We start from the raw sequence: 22,500 nt of genomic DNA on the forward strand, positions 1-22,500 counted from the left end.
TTTTCTATCCAACGTTATTAAAAACCACCACGAGCTATAGACACAAATAATATCATGTTCTATTATAAAAATAAATCGAATGACGTTCGTAAAATGTTGTTGTATAACTAATAACATAGACTGAACGAAGCATGCAATGGCAAGTAAGATTAAGAAAAAGAAAAAAAAAAAAAAAAATTAGAAATAAAAAAAACGCACCTTGGCGAAGAAGAAATCCTTTGCCGATTACCATAGCTCTGTCGATCTCGTGCAGTAGATCGTTTTCATTGTATTTACCCCTTCCACTGATACCATAGCCATGTGTTCTATCTAAAAAGCGTGCATGAGTGTGCAAGAAGAGGAAAAAAAAGAAAGAAAAGAGAGAGAAAGAGAAAGAGAAAGAAAAGAAGAAAAAAAGGAGAAAATAAATAACAATAACAACGGCAACAATAACGATTAGAAGAAAAACGATTTGGCACGATCTTGGGAGGAGAAAAATCGATTTGTTTTCGATTTATTAGAGCGGGGCACGCGACAACTTTAAAGATTCGAAAAGAATACCAGAGTGAGAAAGAGAAAGAGAGAGACAGACAGAAAGAGAGAGAGAGAGAGAGAGAGAGAGAGAGAAAGAAAGAGTTCATCTTTTGAGGTCAGGAAAATCTAAATTCGCATAAACGTCTAACACGCTCGAATATTTTTGACTAGTGTAGAGATAAAATAGAAAATAAACGAATGATGGTAAGGGGGGGAAGGGTGGAAAGCATTCGTCACGTACGTGGAAAGATTAACGAGGGAAAATTTCGGTGGCAAGAGATAAGCACCTTTAAAGAGCGAATTCATTTGGTTCTCAATAGAACGACCATTTGCCCACTTTTATCCCGTTCCATTTCACGAGCTTGAAAAGCTTCCTAGAGAGGCCATGCTTTAGAAACGAGAGAGTATATCTTACGTCTCTTAGAAGAAGAACCGCATAAAACGATGTTAACAGCGCGTTTCGGTCATTTATTCTATAGAATAATAAATTCTGGTAAATGGGACGCTCGAAAAAGTATCGATAATATGTATAAGTACATCATATATATACTTATATATATATATATATATATATATATATATATATATATATATATATATATATATATATATAATCTATATATGAAAAGATCATGACATTTCGAAGAGAAGATAAAAGATTCGCGTGTTAAGTTTCGATAAACTTTAAAAGTTGGTCGGGTCAGCAGCAGAGAGATTCGGCAGCGTGCTGGTGGTTCGTGTTGCAAGCTGTCGGAAATAACCGAAAATAAAGACGGTGGTTCCGTCGTCGAAAACTGGGGATGCGTAGTTGTGACGTCCTCAGTAGTGCCCTATTTCTCGTAGGGGCCTAAATTTAGGTTCTCATTCTCTGTATGAATCAGCGAACGATTGCAGCTTCATACCACTGACGGCAGACAGGCTCACGATTTCGATTCGAGGAAAAATAAACCAAAAGATATTCGCGGACGTGAGATACCGAGCGCAAGGGATGTTAACAAAGGAAAAAAAATAAAAAAAAAAAAAAAAAGAAAAGAAATAAAGAAAGAAGAACAATACAATAAAAAGAAAGAAACAATCGAGAGATATGTAAAGTAGTATATATCACGCGTGTTCTCTCGATCATATTTTTTATCAATACTAATATGTTATGAATTCTGTGCGAAAGATAAAAAAAAAAAATGAAAGAAAAAAAAAAAGAAAGATGTGAAAAAAAGCAAAACAAAAAAGAAGAAGAAAATAAGGAAAGAAGAAAACGGTAACGTCGGCACAGCAAAAAGATATCGATATTTTACAACAGATTATTATTATTACCCATTAAATCGTTCGATTCGTTTAAATCGAAGAACACCTCAGACCGAAGAGATCTCGCTGATTTAAAACAAGACACCGATCGATAAATACGGGAAAGATTGCCTCGTATATACACATTCTGATCGCTTATTACTGCGAACATGAAACCGTCGGATAACCTTTTAATACGTTCCCGTTGATTTTATATCCGCTATCGCACAGTGCCCTGGATTCTTCGGTTCAATGAATGAGAATATTTCAAACGCGTTAGACGAGATGTCGCATACGATCGTTGGTTATTGGAACAAACGTTTCTTTTCTTTTTCTAATGCGTGATAAAAAAGAGAGAATTAACGAAATAAAACCAAACGAAACGAAACGAAACAAAGAAGGAAAAGAAAAAAATAAAGAAAAAAAAAGAAAGAAAAAAAAAAGAAAAAGTAAAAAAGAAAATTATGACGACATGAATATACTATAAAGAAAACGAATATGAGAGAGGAATATGAACTTCAAAAATCCTACTTACTCTGCACGCCTTTGAAACGAACTCCGATCGACTTTCCGCTAAACAGCAACAAACAACTATGCGCATTCCTTTTCTACGATTACTTTAAACGTGCTACAAAAATAAAGAAGAAAAAGATTCAAAATTGAAAGAAGAAAAAGCGGCGTTAGAATCATTCCTCTAGTGTCAATCAACGTTAGTAACGGCCAATAAGAGTGGATAAAAAAAAAAAAAAAAGAAAAAAAAAACAAGAAAGAAAAAAGAAAAGAAAAAAAAGAAGAAAAGAAAAAATAACAAAAGAAAATAAACAAACAGAGCATAAAACACGGAAACATCTAATGTAATTCAAATACTCAAGAACGTTCGATACGTGCGTTAGCGTCCATCGCAAACTAGTCTCGTTGGCGTTTTGCGAACCGCAGGGTAAAGAAAGTAGGGCTCTAACTCTTTGGTCCAAGGTCAATGGTAGTCTGGAGAACACTCAGAAGGCGTGAGAAATGGTAATTGACACACGACGAGCAACACATTAACAATCTTTTCTCTCTCTCTCTCTCTCTCTCTCTCTCTCTCTCTCTCTCTCTCTCTTTTGCTTGCTTGCTTTTTCTCTTTCGCTCTCTTTCTCTCTTTCTCTCTCTCTCTCTCTCTCTCGCACTCGCTCGCTCTCTCTCTCTCTCTCTCTCTCTCTCTCCCTCTCTCTCTCTCTCTATCGGTGTAACTCACCATCCTGATCAATATCCCTCATCGAGATCTTCAAGAACTCTCGAAGATGTTTCGGTAATTTTCTTCGATCTCCTATCTCCTTTCCATCGATCAAACATCTAGCCTCAACGGTGTCCTCCTCCTGACTCCTCTCAGCACTGTTCTCAGACTCTGGTTCGCTCTCGTCAAGCTTGATACCGAACTTGTTCAATCTGTTTTTTGCCTTCTCGATGAACTCCTTCTCCATAGCACTCATGTTTTTCATCTTAGACTCGGATTTACGTATGTCGTCATGTAAACTGATCTTCACGATCTTGTGATGCTTTCTCTCTTCCCTTTCGTGAACTTTGTTAACGTACTCGTCGTACATTCTTTGTCGAAAAACTTCGCCCCCTTTTAAAGCACCATTAGAATTCGTATTATCGATCTTCATTACTTTTCTCAAATCTTTTTTGTCAGCTTTGCACTCGGAAAAACCGTTCTTCTCTTTGCAATTACCAATAGAAAGTTTACTCTTCTTCTTTAAAGGACCTCCTTCTTCTATTCCTCCTCCTTTTTCTCCTCCTCCTCCTCCTCCTCCTCCTCTTTGCGTGATCACTCTTTGCTCGCTACGTTCGATCTTCTCGGTAGTTTCTTCCTCGTGTACACCATTTTCGTCGTGAATTTTCTTGCAAAAGTCACGATTACCAGTTTTCCGAATACTTTCCGAACGATCCTCTGTAACGTCCCGTGATTTCTCTTCCCAGGACTCATTTTCAACCCTACTGTCATTTTCATGTTTCGTTTGTTTTTTCGTTGAACTATCTTTCTTAACCTTTTTTGTATCCTCACGATATTTCTGTCCCACGTGATATTGAAAATCTTCGAAAGCCTTTTTCTCTTCTTCTTCCGCTAATATCACGTTCTTCAATTGATTCTCCAACATCTCTATATATTTTAATTGCTGATCGAAATATTCCGCCGGTAAGGAGTATTTTTTCTTACCAAGATCCAATTGTTCAATCAAATTGTTCTCGTTCTGTAATCTTTTCATATTGGCAACAATCTCCGTAGCGGTTAACTTTTTCAAAGCATCAGCAGCATTGTCCTGTCGTTTTCTAGCCTCCAAATGATTTCTCGGTGGATTTTGATCGAAAATACTGGTTGTATCGATGCAAGATTTATCAACTGTTACAATTCTCTTCATTCTAGGTGGCACTTCGACTCTGTCATCGATCAATGCAGGATTTACGTTGTAACGAGGCTCGATAGATCTTTTCGGGGGTGGTGGGGTATTTCTATCAACTTCCGGCGAAACATTTTTATCAATAATCGCGCTGTTCAACGTAATCGAACTCTTGTTCATCGGCGAATGTCGATTCTTCGTTGGAACGATCGATCCGTCGCACGTTCTCGAGTCTTTAGCAGCGAAATCGTACTGACCGCGACTACCACCACTTGGCGTCATCGTCTTATCGTTACTAGCTGTCCGTTCGCCGGTTAACAAAGACGAAGAGGGCTCTTTCGCATGAACGAATCTCGAACGTTCATCGTTATCGTTCGATTCATATCTCGCTAAATTCATCCAATCGCATAAACGAGTGACTTTCAAACGTTCCTGACCATCAACATTCGACGGAGTAAAGATTTTAGATTCAACGTTTCTCGTATTCTTAGATTCAGAAGAGGACGAGGAGTTACGTTTGATTATATTTAAAAGTCCCAAAGGTCTATCCTGAGAATCATCCTCCTGCCTTATTATCATACGATAATTCGCCGGTGAAACTCGTTGTGGTTCGATGTATTCGTTATAACATCGACGATTTAAAAATTTCGTATGTAGATCGAGCAATCTATCGGGACTGGTTTGTATCGACGTATTTTGTTGAGAAGGCGACAAACATACCAACAATCGTGGATCCTTCGATGTCGACAAACCCAACCATGGTACTTGATCCTTCTCGTTCATCTTTCCGTACTTTAAAACTTGACCATAAAAATCTGATATATTAACTGGTCCTTGATATCTTCTCGACGAGTCTACCTTGTCTGAAACAATGTTTTCGTTTCTATCAGGTATCTTTGAATCGGGATATCGTAACGTTAGACAAGCTAATTCATTCGCAGCGTCAGACACACCATGCTTGTTTAATCGATGACGGTCGTCAGCCTCAATATTTTCTACATTGTTAACGCACGATCGAATGTTCTGCAAGCCTTTGAATATGTTAAGCTTATGGGCCATTAATTGTCGAATTATCTCTAAGCCGAACGGCATCATGAGAATCTTTCTTAGGCTGAGATCCTTTAAAGAAGGTGGATGAAAAGTCAATGTTTCCATGTCGTTGAGAGGAACGTAATAAAGGTCTTCTATCGGAGAATAAGGTATTGGCTGAGGAGATTCGATATCATCGCCGTTATTCGAACCATTCGTTCCTTCGAATTTCAACAAAGACAGCTTGCACTTCAGATTCGACGAACTGATTCCTCCTTTATTCTTTTCCTCTTCCTCTCTGATTATCGAACAAACGTCGGCGAGAGACGATTCTATCGAAACGTATTTTACCGTACTCACGGAAGCAGCGCTACTGGATGAATCCTGACCTTGTAACTCATTCTGAGACATTACAAATTCTTCTCCGCGTTTTCCATCGGTCGAAAGTAGCGTCGAATCTTCGATATTATCTTTCGTATTTAAAGATGACGATTCGTTCACGTCCATCGAATTCTTACATTCCACAAAACTTTCCTCCCTTTTGGATTCTGAACTTGACCTCTCCGTACTTTCCTCGTTCATATATTTTTTAGAAATACTTGATTCTTGCAAATGTTCCTCGACGGTCTTTATTTCTGTTTTCTCGTTGATCATCTTCCTCTCACGTATCTCTGAACATCCATCGTCGAAAATATTTCTCGAACTCGTAGACTCATCCATAACAGATTTCCCATCACTCGTATCGATCCTATTTGATTCGATTTCCTTGTTACCGTCCATCGTTATTTCCTCTGTGCTTCGTGCTAGTTGATCGTTCGAACGGGTCGTCGTAACATCGACAAAAGCTATACCTTTTCCTGGCGCCTGTTCGTATAACTTGTCATCGGTTATTTCAGGATACTCTTCATTGCCAAGCTCGATGTTTTCGACGTCGTTACATAAGACGTCGCTCTTGGAAGGCGCGCACAAATTGGCATCCTTTGGTTCATCAGGAAAGATCTTGGTCAAGTCACGTGTCGGAATCTTTAATGAATCACCACCGTCATTGACGGGATCCGAACCCTCCTTTTCATTTATTGACCCCTTCATATGTTCGAAATTAACAAAGATATTTTCATTCGTAGAATCGCATATCGAAGTAGTTGCATCAAGAAAACATTGCACATCACGAGGAAGAGGTGGACGCTCCGGTATTTCCTCGATTTCCTTTATTTCCCTCATGGAGGAACGAGCCGGAGGAATTGGAGCGTTAAGGGAATTACTTCCTTCTGATAAGGAAATAGAGGATTCACGTTGAATGCAAAAGTTAGAAGATACTCTCGGTGGCACGTTTGGCGTACGCGTCTCGTTCAACGATCTATTTTCATTTTTCATTAACGTTTCCGAATGCTTTTCCGACAATTCCAAGACACGACCATCCCCTTCGTTGGATTCGCTCGAGTTAGAATCAAATTCTTTCGTATTAGAGATCTCTAATACGTCAATAATATTTTTATCATCTTCTTCAGTTTTGTCCTCATATCTAGTTTCATTTTTCTCCACTTCATCGATCTCTTCGTTTCTCTCTTCCATTTCATTGTTCTCGATATTTTTATCTTCCTCCACACTCGTTAAATGACGACTTTTCTCCTCACAGTCATCATTTCTTATATCATCCACTTTTAAAATTTCTTGCAGTTTATTTGATTCGGTAACGATCCTTGTTTTAGGAATTTCCACGTCCAACGTTTCTTCAACAATTTTTTCTTCCTCGTCTTCTCGTTTTACATTAAGTTTCTCATCAAATATAATCACGTTATTAACTTGATCGTTCATCTCAGATTGTTCCAGCTGTATTTTTTCGCACGAAAGATTTCCTTCAAATTTTTTAACATCAATCGAAACATCATTATCCGAAATAGAAACTCGATTTTCTTCATCTTTTATTAACAATTTTGCTATTTCTTCGGACGTTTTTTCAACAGACAAGTTTTTAATGTCATTAAATATTTCGATTGATTTTTTCTCATTCGCTAATCCAGATTTTTCATTAGTTTTAATAAGATCATCTTTCTCGGCAATCTCCTCATCGACCACGATTATATTTATCCCGGTAAACTTTTTATTATCTAAAAATTCATCCTCGTTTTCTTCATCTTCTGTCACCTCATTAATACATTTACATTCAGCTCTTCGATATTTTCCAATCTTCTCGTTAATGAAATCTCTGATATGCTGTTCTTCGTCACCCGATAATTTCTCTCCTTCTTCCTGAATTATATCTAAAAATCTATTAGCCGCCTGAGATTGATAATAAGTTTCCAAAATGGCCCGTTTCTCTGCCTTCTTTTTCTTCGCCATGTTCTCGGCCCTCTCGTACTCCACTTTGTGATCCTCTTTCTCCGGCGAACTAGGTAATTTCAAGTCCTCAATAAAATTTCGCAATTTCCTTTCAATCTCCTTCGACATCGCGTTATCCTTCATTTCTATCTTACCTTCTTTAGAATTATTCAACTTTAATCTCGACTTTTTTTCAACGCTATCGTCGTTCAATCGTTCAAATCGATCCTTCTCAACGTCCGATTCCAATTCGATTATGATAGGTCCTGAATCTTCCATATCTAAACTTTTCTTCGTCTTTTTCATTTCAATTGTAAAACTATCTCCTTCGAGAAGCTTAACCTTAGAATTGACACTATCGGATAATGGTACCATAAAATCCAAAGGTTCATCGACTCTTATCGAAGGACTGTCACCGTTCATTCTATCCATATTACCAGTTTCTAAAATTCCAACACCCGGTATGTGATCGATTGATGCTTCTAAAGGCAAACTACTGATCGTACTGATCTCGACCGTTTGTATTTTCGTATCAATTTCTTCTTTCTTTATTTTAAATTTATTCATCTTGATAAAATTTCTTGCTTTATCAATTCCATCGTCTTCTTCCTCGATCGTCATCGTTGATATTTCGTCGATATTTTCGTTTCTCAAATTGGCATTCTCCGAAATGGAGTCGTTCGTATTCGACTCGTCAACGATTTCACAATCGTTCGTGATTTCCTCGAGTTTTTCCGATCCATCGGGAGTCGGTGGACGTTGAGATCGTTTTCTGTTGCGATTTCTGCGGTTTCTGCGATTGCGTGAGCCGTGAGAAGGCATCTTGTTAACTTCACCGTCTGTGACGTAGCCCGAGGAATCGCAATATCCTGCGAAATGCGGTCGCAAAAACGTTTTCCTTCGATTTCGAATAATTTACTTGAGCTTATCGTTGCCGTTTCCTAAACGCGTGACACGTCGTTCGTCTTCTAGAAGGGGGCATTCTGTGCGATTAGAAAAGAACAAAAAAAGAACTCGATATGTCCTATCTAAGCGAATTTTCGCTACGTAAAACGAGGTCACTATCAAGATCTTTCCAAGAGATCGTATAAAATATAAACGAAGGTTCTAAGAAAAATAATTATTTTTACTTAACGACGACAAGGATAACGTTGATGATGATAATGATGATGATGATGATGATAATAATGATTAAACATGCCGAATAATCGCGTTTCCTTCGAGACAAATGCTGTTAATCGCAATCGAATGATAAAAGGTTTCGTTTTGCCCGTAAATAAGAAAATTTTTTTTGAAACTTCGGTATGTATCACCGATAACTCTTTTTGCTGTGACGCGTTACGAAATAGAAAATATAATTTTCTCCAACTACAGAAAAGATAATCTATGGATAATGATTGCCGACACCATTTTTGAAAAGAAAAATAATTTTCCTATTGATTCTACCGTCCATGCAGAAAGCGTGTCCCAGCCTAGCGATGCAAATTTATTTAACGTTAACTAAGAAGAAAAACATAATATAATATTTTCAAAGAGCTTACCTTTTTTAGTGTCTACACGTTGATCGATCGTCGAGCTCTTCAAGCCACCATTCTGATTAACGTAGCTTTGATCGTTTTTAGTGTCATCTGAAAAAAAAAAAACAAAAAAAAAAAAAGAAAAGAATAAATAAAAAATATAATAAAAGAGAAAAGAAAATCGAAGAACAAACGAAACTTCCAACTTATTGTTCGGATTTCTAAAATTAATACCTGAAAATGTCTATTGAAAATCGGTAAATAATAAATTATATATATATTATCGGAGATTCGTCGAAGGTCGTTGTTAAAATTCGAGTTCGCATCGGAAGTTCACGTCGTATAAATTTTCTACGTAATGGTAATAGATATCGACGTTAGTTAAATTCGATTTATTATCGTCGAGGATAAGTTGGAATACGCGGTGTGACCTCCGAGGTCCGTGAATCACTATTATACACTGAACGCAAACGGACTCATGTCACCCATGAAGCACGCTCTATCCCTCCTTTCATATGCGTCATACGTAAATACAAACATTACGTATTTGTATTTGTATTTACATAGATTTGAGTGAACATACACGATGTTACACGATGTTACGTCTTTTAAACTGTCAAAAAATAAGAACCACGTGTATTCGACACGTGTATAAACCGAACTATGACGTTAGCACAGTTCGGTTTCGATCTTTAAATATTTCAATATAAAAATATAAATATATCGTACGATTTCGTTCTAATACAAATTTCTCTAGAATTACAAAAATTTTCTTAATAAAATATCGTCTAATATAATAACGAATATTTATTTATATATCAATTCAATAAATACGATATTTTCTGATAAGAATTTTTAATTTTATCATTTTCAGAATGAACAGATACTTAAGTCTTGTTTTATAACGTAACAAAACTATTTATCTGTAGCAAACGTACATTTGATTTATATTTGATCAAATTAATAAAATAAATTGAAATCATCGAAAGAATATATTTTTGTTCGATACTTTTTTCTTCTTTTTTTTCTTCTTTTTTTACAATTTGAAAAAATCACACAAACCATTTTGTTGTATAAAACTATCCACACTAATATTCCTCGTATTTCTAGTTTCTCATCCCACAAAATTCCTTTAAAACTAGCTCGCACGAGAAGCACTCTCGAAAATAAAATAGAAACGCATTCGAAGAGAGCTCACATCGACGCTTCGTACGATGCCCCCCACTCTCGCCCTCTCTCTTCCTCTCCTACCCTCTCCAACTCACACTCATACTCACTATCCTCTCTTTCTCTCTCTCTCTTTCTCTTTCTCTTTCTCGCTCTCGGGATTCATGCATAGTGCCACTTCCGAGTTGGACTTCCTTCCGAATAAACAATACCGAGCCAGACAGAGAGGGTATATGTATGTTGTAGAATACCCAACCCACATTTTCAATGTTCGTCGTATTACGTCACGAATACAAACGTAATCGTCTCCGGAAGCAGCCGAATTCTGACGGAAATTCGACTTTCGTTATGCTGCATAACTAATTAAATTTTGGAATCTCGACGATTAATTACAGATACGTATATACATCTGTATCCTTCGAGAGAAAAAAGAAAAAACAAAGACAAAAAAAAAAAGAAAAACAGAAAAAAAAGAAGAATATTAACTTTAATTTTTCTCTTTCTAAGATTCTTCTCTCGAAAGTAATAAATCCGGAAAAAAAAAAACAAAGAAAAATATATATTTATCTGGAAAAATTTTTAAAGCCCTTTTTTTTTCTTTTTTTAATAAACTTTTCATCGATAACAACACAACGACGACGACGACAACGACGACAACGACGACGTCATCAATTTGAAACCTGAGTAGGGTCGTATCATGCGACTACGAAAGAGGCATCCAACGATCCCTTCCTACTCAAAGGAACTTAATTAAAGCTATTCATCTTCAAATTACACAGAAACGCGTAGGAGAAACGAAATACGAGGCGTTCCATGTCGGTAAGCCGATTCGACGTGAATATCTCGACAAGATGGGAGAATCTCTCTGGATATCTATCTACTCTCTTTCTTTCTCTCTCCCTCTCTTTCTTTTTCTCTCTCTCTCTCTCTCTCTTTCTCTCTCTCTATCTCGCTCAGAACTCCGAAAGGAATAACATGGAATATGTAACAAAGAATGACGAGTTCATTATGAGAACCTACACATTGGATCATTTCGATCCCATGAGACCTTCGAGGTACTTACGGATACTCTCGAATCATACTTCATCGTGTTCGTTCTTCTAATATATGTAAGAGGTAAGGAAAATTATACCCTTGCGCAAAATTACAAGCGATTTCGATACTTTCTCTCTCTCTCTCTCTCTCTCTCTCTCTCTCTCTCTCTCGGCGGGAATATATTTCCTTATTAATTTAAAATACGGATTTGCTTGTTATCGAAAATTTCACAATGACTTCGAGAAGTAATACAAACAAAATTATTTGTGTATATTCTAAAAAAAAAAAAAAAAAAAAAAAAAAAAAAAAAAAAAAAAAAAAAAAGAATAAGAAAGAAAAACAACAAAACAAAACAAATCATGGTTACTCCGTATAATTGAAGAAAGACAGAAAGGATAAGAGAAAAGATTTTTGAAAAAAAAATCGAATGTTTATGATAACGCTAGAAGAGGGAGAGGGGGAGGGGAAGAAATGAATATAAAAAAAAATAGCTGTAAAAAAAAAAAGATACAAAAAAGAAATTATGCAATCGCAATCAAGTACAATGAAGCAAGCGTACGTCAAACTCGTCGCTGACGTAACGCGATGAACGCTAATCGTAGACGGTACGGAATCGGTATATAACCATATAGGGTTTGGTGGCTGTCAACGAAAGGCCGAAGGGTTCGGAGAGAAGGGTACAGGGCGAAGGACGAAAGATGGGCTCGGCACCTTCAGCCCATGACGACACCGCACCCATCGTAGGCGCGCGCTAAAGTACCCGTGTCCAACATGTCCCGTCGTCTCTTGTTCAACCCTTCGGCTCTTTCGAAATCGATTCTATCTGTCGACGCGGACCATTACGCTTCCGTTCTCGTCTTCTTGCCTACCTTCCTCCGCACCATCACCCACCCACCGCCAACCATCTACGATATCCAATAAAATTCGTTTCGATTCGTAATTGCAATCGTCCCGTACCAATCGAAATCTCGTTTTTCCAGACGAGATCAAACTTTTATTTCCCTTTTCTATTACAAGTTATATTTGTATTAATCTTTGTTACTTTTCATTCGAGTTTTAAGATCCACGTTTTTTTCTTCTTATTATTTTCATTTTTAACTTTTATTATTATTATTATTATTATTATTTTCTTTCTTTCTTTTGTTTTCTTTTTTTTTTTTGTTTTGTCTTTTTGTTACCTTATAAACGATAATCTCGCAAGTTTTATTTCGTAGTCTTCGATCGATTTAATTCGATAAAATTTATTTTCTTTGACAACAAACGTATTGTGAATTTCTTTCGTTGCTTTTCATTTCAATTTATATTACGTGCTTGCAATTATTTCATATACAACATTTCATTACAATTATTTCATATTATTTCATATTACAACGATTTTTACTTTTTGTTCCATACAATCGATTTAAATCGCTTTTTCTTTTTTATTTTATAGTAAATGCGCTTATTACGTATTTTAATTGTTGCCTTTCACTTTAGTTCAGATTGTAATGATTTGTTTGTTATTCTATAGTCGATATATATTATATTTTTATTTTATAAACTTTTGATAGAACCAACAATATTTGATTTCTCTCTCTCTCTCTCTCTCCCTCTCTCTCTCTCTCTTTTTTTTTCTTTTTTTTTTTTTTTAACGTAACATCACTCCGTTCTTTTCTTTCGTTATATTTCAAGGGAATACAAATGTACGTTGAAAAATTGCTTCGAGGATTGAAATTATTCGTTTCCTGGATTACGCTCTACTTCACCGATTAATTATTTGAATATCTCGTCGACGTAGCACGCGATTATCAGGTATAAAGATTCCCCCAGTTAGAAATTCTGAAGTTAAAATTGAAAATTCGCCTTTCGTAGTTTTGATACGGTTTTAAAAAAATATTTGCTTCTGATCCTATTTTTCTTTTTTTGTTTGTTTATATATATATATATATATAAGTATATATATATATATATATATATATATATATACATTTTTTTAACATGTTCGTACATATTCCAATATATCATGATAGCAATAGCCATTGTTCTGGCACTAACGTTCAACTCAATGGATGACAATACGATCGCTCTCGATAAAAGCCGATCGCCGATTGTTCGAACATACGTGGAAATCGGGTCGCTAAACGCACATTACTCGATAAGGGAAATGACCCAGTGTTTTAACGGATGAATAGAACGAAGCCTCTAAATCGAATAGCATCGATCAATTCTAAGCTTTTGGGCTAACATAACATATATATATATATATGTTATGTTATATAAATGGGATAGGAAATGTCTATCATATAAGTTGACTTTGATAAGCGAAAATAAAACAAATGTTACAATACCGTAAAGAGATATCGATTTACCGTCAAATTTTGTGACATCTAACAATCGATCCAAACTCTCGATCAGATCTTCATCACGTAAATCGATTTCCAAATCGTTTTCCTCGATGTCTCTTGAAAGTCTTTGGAGAATTTCTTCGGGCTCGATGGATATCGTTGGGTTTCGTTGAAAATCGTCTAGTTTCTCTTTTACACCGTTCTCAAAATTGTCAACGTTATTCAACTTGTCTTCCTCGTCCTTAAAACGAACAGTTTTGTTCTCTCTTCTGAAGGATCGTTTTCTTTTAGCATCATCATCCTCGCTCTTCAGGATCGACGAATTTCGATCGAGCAACTCCATCGTCGTTCCGTTTACCTCGAAATGTTCACGGAAGATCAAGCCAAGGGTTTCCACTCGGAAAAATCGATTCGTTTCGATCTTTCGTCCTAATTCATTCCTATCCTTGAAATTCAGTGTCTTTGAAATCCCAATAGGGTCCGAGATAGAGATGTCCGCCATTTCAGGAATGGCAACGGTATTTATTCTCTTCAATTCTAGACTATTGAATTTGTTTTTCAAATTTTGATTAACCTCGACGTTTCTGAAGCAAGGCGGCGGATCTATAAGGAACTTGAAGTGCTCGTAATATTCACGCTCGAGTTCCTCATCCCTATCTTCAATCCTCCTTGAACTTCGATTCGATTCTTCGAGTCGATCCAATCTATCTAGGATCTCCTTGGTCGTACTGACATCATTTACAACCTCCGAAAGAGCTTCGCTTCCTCGATCCTTCTCTTCCTCCTTCGATTTGCACTCCCTAATAGAATTCCGTTTCTTCGATTTCCGGCTCTCCAGTCTCGTCCTACCATGAGAACGCTTCCTTCGTTTCCAGGAGGCACTCAATGATCGGAGTATCGGAGGCAACCGAGTTCGTGACGTCACGAAGGATATTCTTCGTTTCGAGTCCTCGGAAACTAGTCGGATTGGCCGCTTCGTTATAACTAAAGGATTCGTGATTTCTATCGAACTGGAAGGAATAGGATCCTCGTTCGTACCAAGGCATTGGGAACAACCGAAGAACTTCATTCTTGAAAAATCTTTCAAACTTTTCCTTTTCGAACTATACCAATTCTTTCTTTAATTCATCCTCTCCCCTCCCTCCCTCTCTTTCCTTTAGTTGTGTACTTTTAATTACACGAAAGTTCCAATTTATCCTATAAACGCTTTATAATCCGCGAACGATAGGTATATTCATAAAATTACGTAAACAGAATTCGATTTGTCGTACGAAGGTATTGTTCCGTCGAACAAAGCGTTCAGTGTTACATTATAGATTTCTATAAACGCTCATGCACCGTTTCTCACGATAGACGTCGATTGACCTCTAATTGATATTGTCACGATAATACTATAATACTCTACGGTATAATATTGACTATTTATGAAACAGAAGAAAATAAAGAATAGCAATCAAAAATTTTGTTCACGGTATTACAATACTCTTTTCAACGAGTTGTTACTTTTTTTTTTCTTTCTTTCTTTCTTTCTTTCATTCTTTTCTTTTTTCTTTCGGGGAGTCCATAAAAAAACAAAAAAAGAATCCTTTTACGTAATTTCAGAACATTCACGAACTGTTCGGTCGGCAACGCCCTTTAACCGTCGACAGTAACGACGCCTTCTGTTCCAACCACCGAGCAATTTTCTTTTTCTCGAAAAGGAACTATATGCTTAGATTGCGTTAGCTAAAAAAGTGACGTCTGTCGATCGGTACTACTGCAATATTTTTCCTTGAATCAAACACAATCGTCGTGATCGTTGCTGATACTGTTGTTGTTAATGTTGTTGTTGTTATTGTTGTAGTTTCTATTGATGTTGTAGTTTCTATTGTCGTATCGTGGCTGTTCTTCTCTAACATCTTCTATTTCTTCGAGGGAACAAATTCATCTCTCTCTCTCTCTCTCTCTCTCTCTCTCTCTCTCTCTCTCTCTCTCTCTCTCTCTCTCTCTCTCTCTCTCTCTCTCTCTCTCTCTCTCTCTCTCTCTCTCTCTCTCTCTCTCTCTTTTATCGTTCAAAATCAAAGATCGCAGGAGTTTCAATCGATTCGATGGAATTAAATAACGCGAGAAGATCGAAGGAGTTCTTGAAGTACGCTCGACAAGGTGTTCGTGAGCACTGACAGAAAGGTGGGTCGAGTTCGAAAAGGAAAAGGAAGAGGGTCGCCTTCTTGTCGTAGGGCGTCTCGTAAGTGGAGGGTGCGCCGTCTCCTCGAACGAGAACGAACTTCTTCTTCTTCTTCTTTCTCTTCTTCTTCTTCTTATTCTTTCTCCTTCTTATACGGACAGGTGTGCCGGTATACGACTATCTCTGTCTATGTGGGTTCAACTTAGTGTGTCCATATATGATAATATGGATGAGTATATGTACGTCTGAGATACACGTGCAACCTGTATCGTTCGTCCCTCTTAAGCTTCTACTACATGTTTGTCCGTTCATCGTAGCGTGACGTTTGTGCCAGGCAATTTGCAGAAAGAAGCCGGTAATAAAGGCCTCGAATAACTACGACGACTACGCGATGACGGTTTCATTTCTTTTTCTCTGTTATTTTTTAATCTTATTCTTAGTGATATTTTGTAAATTATTTGACGTTTTTTCTTTTTTTACTCTTTCTTTTCTTTTCTTTTCTTTTCTTTTCTTTTTTTTTTTTTTTTATTTCTGATAAATTTTTTTACGTGCTATAATTTACTATTACATTTTAAGGAGACAAATCGAATCGTTTTTTATCCGATTCAAAACTTCGTTTGAAAGATATTCATTGAATTTGATTTAAAAAAAAAACAAAAAAAAAGGAAAAAGAAATAAATAAGTAAAAAAAAAAAAAGAAAAAGAAAAACAAGAGGAAAAAGAACTCGAAATAATATTTTTAATATTTCTCTTATTATTCTTTGCAAACATAAATAGACGAAAATATATCGAATGAAATAATTAAATGTTACTATTTCGTAAATTATTCGTTTGTTACTAACACGATCGAACGATTTAATCATTTCACGATCAAAAGTATTAAAATGTCACGTTCGAATTTCTGTATATTTTATTAACGAAATGTCATATACAAAACGTTTCGAACACGTATAATAAGAAATATCCATATTTATTTTACGATAACGTTGAAATCTCGTGTTGTTTTTCCAACGTTTTTAACCTTTCCAAACTTTCGATACGACAGTTTAGAAATTATTAATTATTCCTATTAACCGAAACAGTTACGATCATTATCACGCGAATTATCTCGGAAATTCAATATTTTAGTACGATAATGCTTGTAACCACAACGATTCTCCGAGGTAAGCGGCTTTTATGCCAGAAACATCTATAACAATGTATCGTGAAAAATTATTAATGGCCATTAGTTAAATAAACGAACGATTTGTTAATCCAGATAATAACGATAGGATATACCACGTTGTCTCATTCATTAAATTTTTTCAACGGTGGATTCGGTAAAAGCATTTAAATTATATCGACATTTGGGATTGAAATTGGCGTAAGAAAATATCGATTTCCGATTATCATGATTCGTTATATTGCGAGTATTTTCATATCGCGTTCCTTTTGCGGAATTCGTTAATTGACTTTAATAGATTGAAAACAGTTATCTATCCAAAGATAATAAACTAGATATTCTTATTAAATGCTATATAAGTGCAATATAAGTGAATCGTTAAAATTTATAATTGAAAATTTATCGGAAATAAGAATGATCATAAATTATGCGATTATTGAGTAATGTAAAAGAAGACGATTCTCCGATCAACTTTTCTTTCTCACATAAATTTGAATTACATAAATATATAGATAGATAGATAGATAGATAGATAGATAGATAGCTCACCTGTGCCGTTTTTTCTCGCTTCGGTCGCTATAATCCGTGTATTCGAAGTGGTTATTGTCCTCGTTGTTATTTCTGCACAGGAAAGTCGTTTGTCAAAGATTTGAAGGGACTTTAATTTAACGGGAAGAAAGAAAAAAAAAAAAATAAAAAAGAGAAAGAAAAAGAAATCCGAAGATATCGTTTTAATATCGAGATGACTTACTCTTTAACGTTTCGGTCGATGTATTCTCTTGTAGGCTGCTCTTGTAAATTCTTCTTTTCGGTGAGCCAATATTCTCCCTTTCGAAGAAGTAATCAAAAAAAAAAAAAAAAGAAAAAAAAAACAAAAAGAAAAGATTAATTGTTAATTACTTCTTATAAACTGATTTTCATCGTTACTTGAGGATAGATTAAACGATATTAAAATGATAGAAATTAATAACTCACTGATTCAAACCAAGCTTCAAATGATCGCCTGCATTACGTAATAGAGCGTGAGCCTCGCTATTTGTCAGTTCCCGAGTGGTTTTGCCGTTTATACTACTAATTAAGTCACCCTCTCTAACCCCCTGCTGAGCTGCCTTACTACCAGGATTTACCTGAAAATGAATGAATAAAAATCAGTCTTGGAAAATGTAAAAAAATTAAACACTTTAAATACGTCTTATCTTGATCGATAATATTAATTTTTCTATACTATTATATAATAACGTTAACGTAAGATATATTTCTATGCATGCACGACTCGCAATAATAATATTGCGTTTCCGACATATGTATGTACGTATACTTATAAATACAGAACGTTCTTGGTCTGCCCCTGGAAATACGTTTCCACGCGAACGTGAGCTAATTCAAAGCAAGTCAGGTAGCCAGACTACAGGCGTACAGTACACGTAAGTACTTACATTGCGTGTACGTATATATACGTATATAAATACGTAGATAAGACAATAGTTAAAATTCTCACCGTATCATTGGATCTTCGTTGCGGTGATAAACGAAACTTTAACATTCCGAAGATCGAAGATTTATACTTCGCGATAAATTCAATATTTATCTCACGTGTTAATCTTCGTTATACTGTCAAACCTAAAGACATTACTATCGCATTATATCGTACGTAAGTCTACTGTATACGCACACTATAATGACACTCTTATTCACAAAGAAATTAAATATTTTATTAAAATCATTAAAAAACGCACGTGTTCGACGTTGAAGTGCGATTTTGTTTGTTTGTTCGTTTATTTCTTTTTTTTCTTTCTCTCGTTTTTATATTTTCGTTTTTCTTTATTTTTATAAAACAAGTTAAAAAAGAAAATCCCAATTGAAGGATAAATTTGAAATTTGCGGTTAAACTTATATTTTTTAGATTCGTTATCGAAATTTAATTGGATCAATCCTTTATTTGCGATGACGATGTTGACAATGCAATCAACGTCACGTGATCAGACTCAGATTCGTAAAATAAACAATAAATATATATATATATATATACATACATATACACATATATATACATTTATATATATATGTGTATATATATATATATCATCTCTCTCGACCGAAACAATAGTGACGCTTTAATTACACGAGGAGAGAAGGTAGAACAAAGCGACAATGTACAACGCGCGAGCGAAGTCGACGTACTAGCGCGTCTCTTCCGTTTCTGTATGAAGAAAGTAGAGGGAGAAAGGATGAGATAGGGATAGATAGAGAAAGAGAAAGAGAGAGAGAGAGAGAGAGAGAGAGAAGGAAAGAGAGAAGAAAAAGAAAGAGAAAGAAAAGTAAAGATAGTACATCCCATCTGACGCCAGCGTCGCCACGGCGCCAGTACTTTCAACAACATTAACGCATGTCTCTTTTCGGATGACCTTTCATTATTTTTCGGTGCCACCCATCGTGTTTATGCAAACAGGAGTGCCATCCTTGATAACGTTGAAGGATTTTGGTCAACTGGAATGTAGGTCAAATTTATAAAGTATTTTTGATTCTCGCTGACAATTCATAGCACCTCTTAACGCGCTATGAACTCATAAATCAATAAATTTATTTGTGAAAAAATAAAGAGGAACTTTGTAGAAATATCGGTACGTGTGAGTGCACACGTTTGTTTCATTTTGTACTTCCTATTTTTTTCTTTTCCTTCTTTTTTTTTTTTTTTTTCTTTTTTTTTTTATATTACTATTTTTATTTCTTTTGGGTTGGTTTTGTTCCATACGTTCTATGAGACAATATATAGCGAAACAAATTTTTCACCGAAAAGAAGAATAAAGTTACAGAGCGAAATAACGATAAACGTTTATATCGGTGCAGAGATTAAAAATCACCAACAGAGTACGAAAGAGAGTGAGAGTAAAAGAGAAAGAGAGAGAGAGAGAGAGAGAGAGAGAAAGAGAGAGAAAGAAAGGGAGATAAAGAGAGTGGGGAAGAAGAGATGATATTTTATCCCCTATATCGACTACGAAAAATTCATCATAACTTAACGACAAATAAAAAAAAGCAAGAAAAAGATAGAGCAAAGAGACAGAGAGAGAGAGAGAGAGAGAATTCAGATTTATCGCGCAAACTATTTCGTAACTAATAAATGAGCGAGAAAAAGATAGAGAAAAAAAGAGAAAGAGAGAGAGAGAAAGAGAGAAAGAGAGAAAGTTAAAGAGAGAGAGAAAGAGAACTAGCGACGATTTTACCCCTGTCGTCACGATAGAAAATTAATATCTACTCTCTCAGGTTCTTACTTTTTATTTTATACCACCATCCACCTATTGTTCCCCTAAGGTAAAGAGAGGAAAGATAGAAAATAAGAACGTAGATGAATTTTCGTCCAAGAAAAATTCCACTCTGTCGGCGGGACGAGTCGAGACGGTTTGCTTCCTCTAGTTGTTGTTTTGCTTATTTTCTCGCAATTTCCCGAAGCGAAGATGTCTGAATGGGGGTGGACGGGCCGGTGACGTAGGAAAGTCTCGAAAATGAAAATAAGCTCGCCGGCATTTCCGTGGACGCTCGCTCGAAATCGCTCCGAGTCATGACTTTTAATTATACGCTCAGAATATTTCCGAGTGCTTTCGATAAAATATCCTCGATAACGGAATGTCTTTCTTCCTACCCTCCCACCCCTCTCTCTCTCTCTCTCTCTCTCTCTCTCTCTCTCTCTCTCTTTATCTCTATCTATCTATATCTCTCATTTATGTCCACGTTGTAATAAAAAATGAAAACGAGAAAATAGTGGATTATTATAAACCAAAGAGTCATTTGACTCGAATCGTTTTATTTCGTTATATTACGAATTGGGTTTTTATTTAAATCCCATTTTTGCTTTCCATTAATTTTTTTATAAATTCTTATTAAGTTTACACGATATGTAGTTACGTATATATGCGAGCGCATATTTGTATTTATGTATATATTTACGCACATATATAACGTGGCTCTTAAAAAGCACGATCAAACGTGACGTTAGTTCTCGTTCAAACGGGAAAAGTCAAGAAAAATTGTCACACATACATACATACATACATACATACATACATACATATGTATGTATATACGTATATCCCTACTTACGATAAACTGCTTTCTCCATAAAGCAAGAAATTCTTCGGGGAAAAATTCCGAGCCCCTAGACCGACAAGTATTCGGAAACTTCGAGTAAGAAACGTCTTTCATAAAAGTTCGAATGATTTTGCTTTCTCAAACTTTCATAAATGTAAAGCATTTCCACCATAATTTGATCTACGCTCTTAATTCCTATAAATTATAACCGAATTAAATCGAATTGAATTCGATAAATTATGTATATCACGTAAGATATGCCATCATTATGGTGTACATATTTCGTAGCAAGTAATATAGTATGCAAGTAACATCACGAGAGTACCATAATACTTTGAAAGGTTTCATCGATTTATTATTCTAATAAAATAGAACAATCGATAAGAGGATTTCACGTGAGAGCTTCGACGAACTGATTAAACTAGTGGAGTTCGAAAGAATAAAAAATAAAATTGGCCTGCCTGACGCATAAAAATCCGTAATTCGACGAATTCGTGTGTAACGCCGTCGTCCTGATCGTTCTTCGTATTAGAGAGAAAAAAAAAAAAATAAAAATTGAATTAAATAAAAAAAAAAAAAAAAAAAAAAAAGAAAAGATTTTCACGTTATCGCGAGGAATTAACGGCGAAACATGAAATTTTGAATAATACATCACTACGATGATTTTTCTCACATTCGCGAAACAATGAGACGTATGTTCGATAAAAATTCATGCTTCATCATTTTTTTCTCCACAATTTTATGAACGTCACTTGGTATTGAAAATATAAAAAGAAATATTTTAAAATTACTACACCGACGTTCACACACATACGCATGCATATATATATATATATATATATATATATATATATGAGTATATACATAACTCTAAGTAATTAAAAAATACCTTATTGATGACTCAACGAGCTAACCATATCGTTACTCAAGAACAGAAATAATAAAAGCTTTCATGAAAACGTTGCAAATACACGCGAACTCACACATACACACACACACATACACGCTCACGATCGTCACGATCGTACTTTCCGTCTTAACAAATTCGTTCTTAGAGTTCCCACGATCTTAATTCGATTCAACAGCTCGCAAAATATATTTCACGATTTCCGAGCTACGTCGAGAAGCTTTCCCTTAGGATCTTTCGAACTCTTCGACGAGTTACTGTCTAATATCTAAACTTCTTGTTCGATCGTGTCTGGAATACATCTATTCCGACGATTTTCAAATGATATATAAGTATTAGTCATACATAATATTAATCATACGCATTAATATAAAAATATCGAATAATAAGATAAAAAAACTATTGTATTATTTATCGTTAAAAACAAAAAGAAAAAAGAGATGAGAAAAAAAAAATATATATATATATATATATATAAATAAATAAATAAATAAATAAAACACGATTGTACAAATATCATAACGGATTTTGATCAATGAATAAAAACAAGATATAATTATTGATAATATAAACATTAAAATGATTTCGATTTAATATGGAATTCTTAATTCATGTAATTAG

The 22,500-nt window shown here is 35.4% G+C and overlaps 1 protein-coding gene across 1 annotated transcript in view; it reads right to left on the bottom strand.

The window, feature by feature from the left end:
* Window positions 1-22,500, bottom strand: part of LOC124950492 — a 76,690-nt gene that overhangs the window by 33,234 nt on the left and 20,956 nt on the right. The window contains exons 2-7 of the mRNA XM_047497255.1: window positions 17,865-18,016; window positions 17,641-17,717; window positions 17,439-17,510; window positions 9,062-9,148; window positions 3,025-8,389; window positions 199-305 (exon numbers count right to left, since the gene is read on the bottom strand). Of these exons, the coding sequence (XP_047353211.1) occupies window positions 199-305; window positions 3,025-8,389; window positions 9,062-9,148; window positions 17,439-17,510; window positions 17,641-17,717; window positions 17,865-18,016 (5,860 nt within the window). The remainder of the gene's footprint in view (window positions 1-198; window positions 306-3,024; window positions 8,390-9,061; window positions 9,149-17,438; window positions 17,511-17,640; window positions 17,718-17,864; window positions 18,017-22,500) is intronic.

The sequence above is a fragment of the Vespa velutina genome, chromosome 7 (assembly GCF_912470025.1).
Source record: "Vespa velutina chromosome 7, iVesVel2.1, whole genome shotgun sequence".
Taxonomy (NCBI): Eukaryota; Metazoa; Arthropoda; class Insecta; order Hymenoptera; family Vespidae; genus Vespa; species Vespa velutina.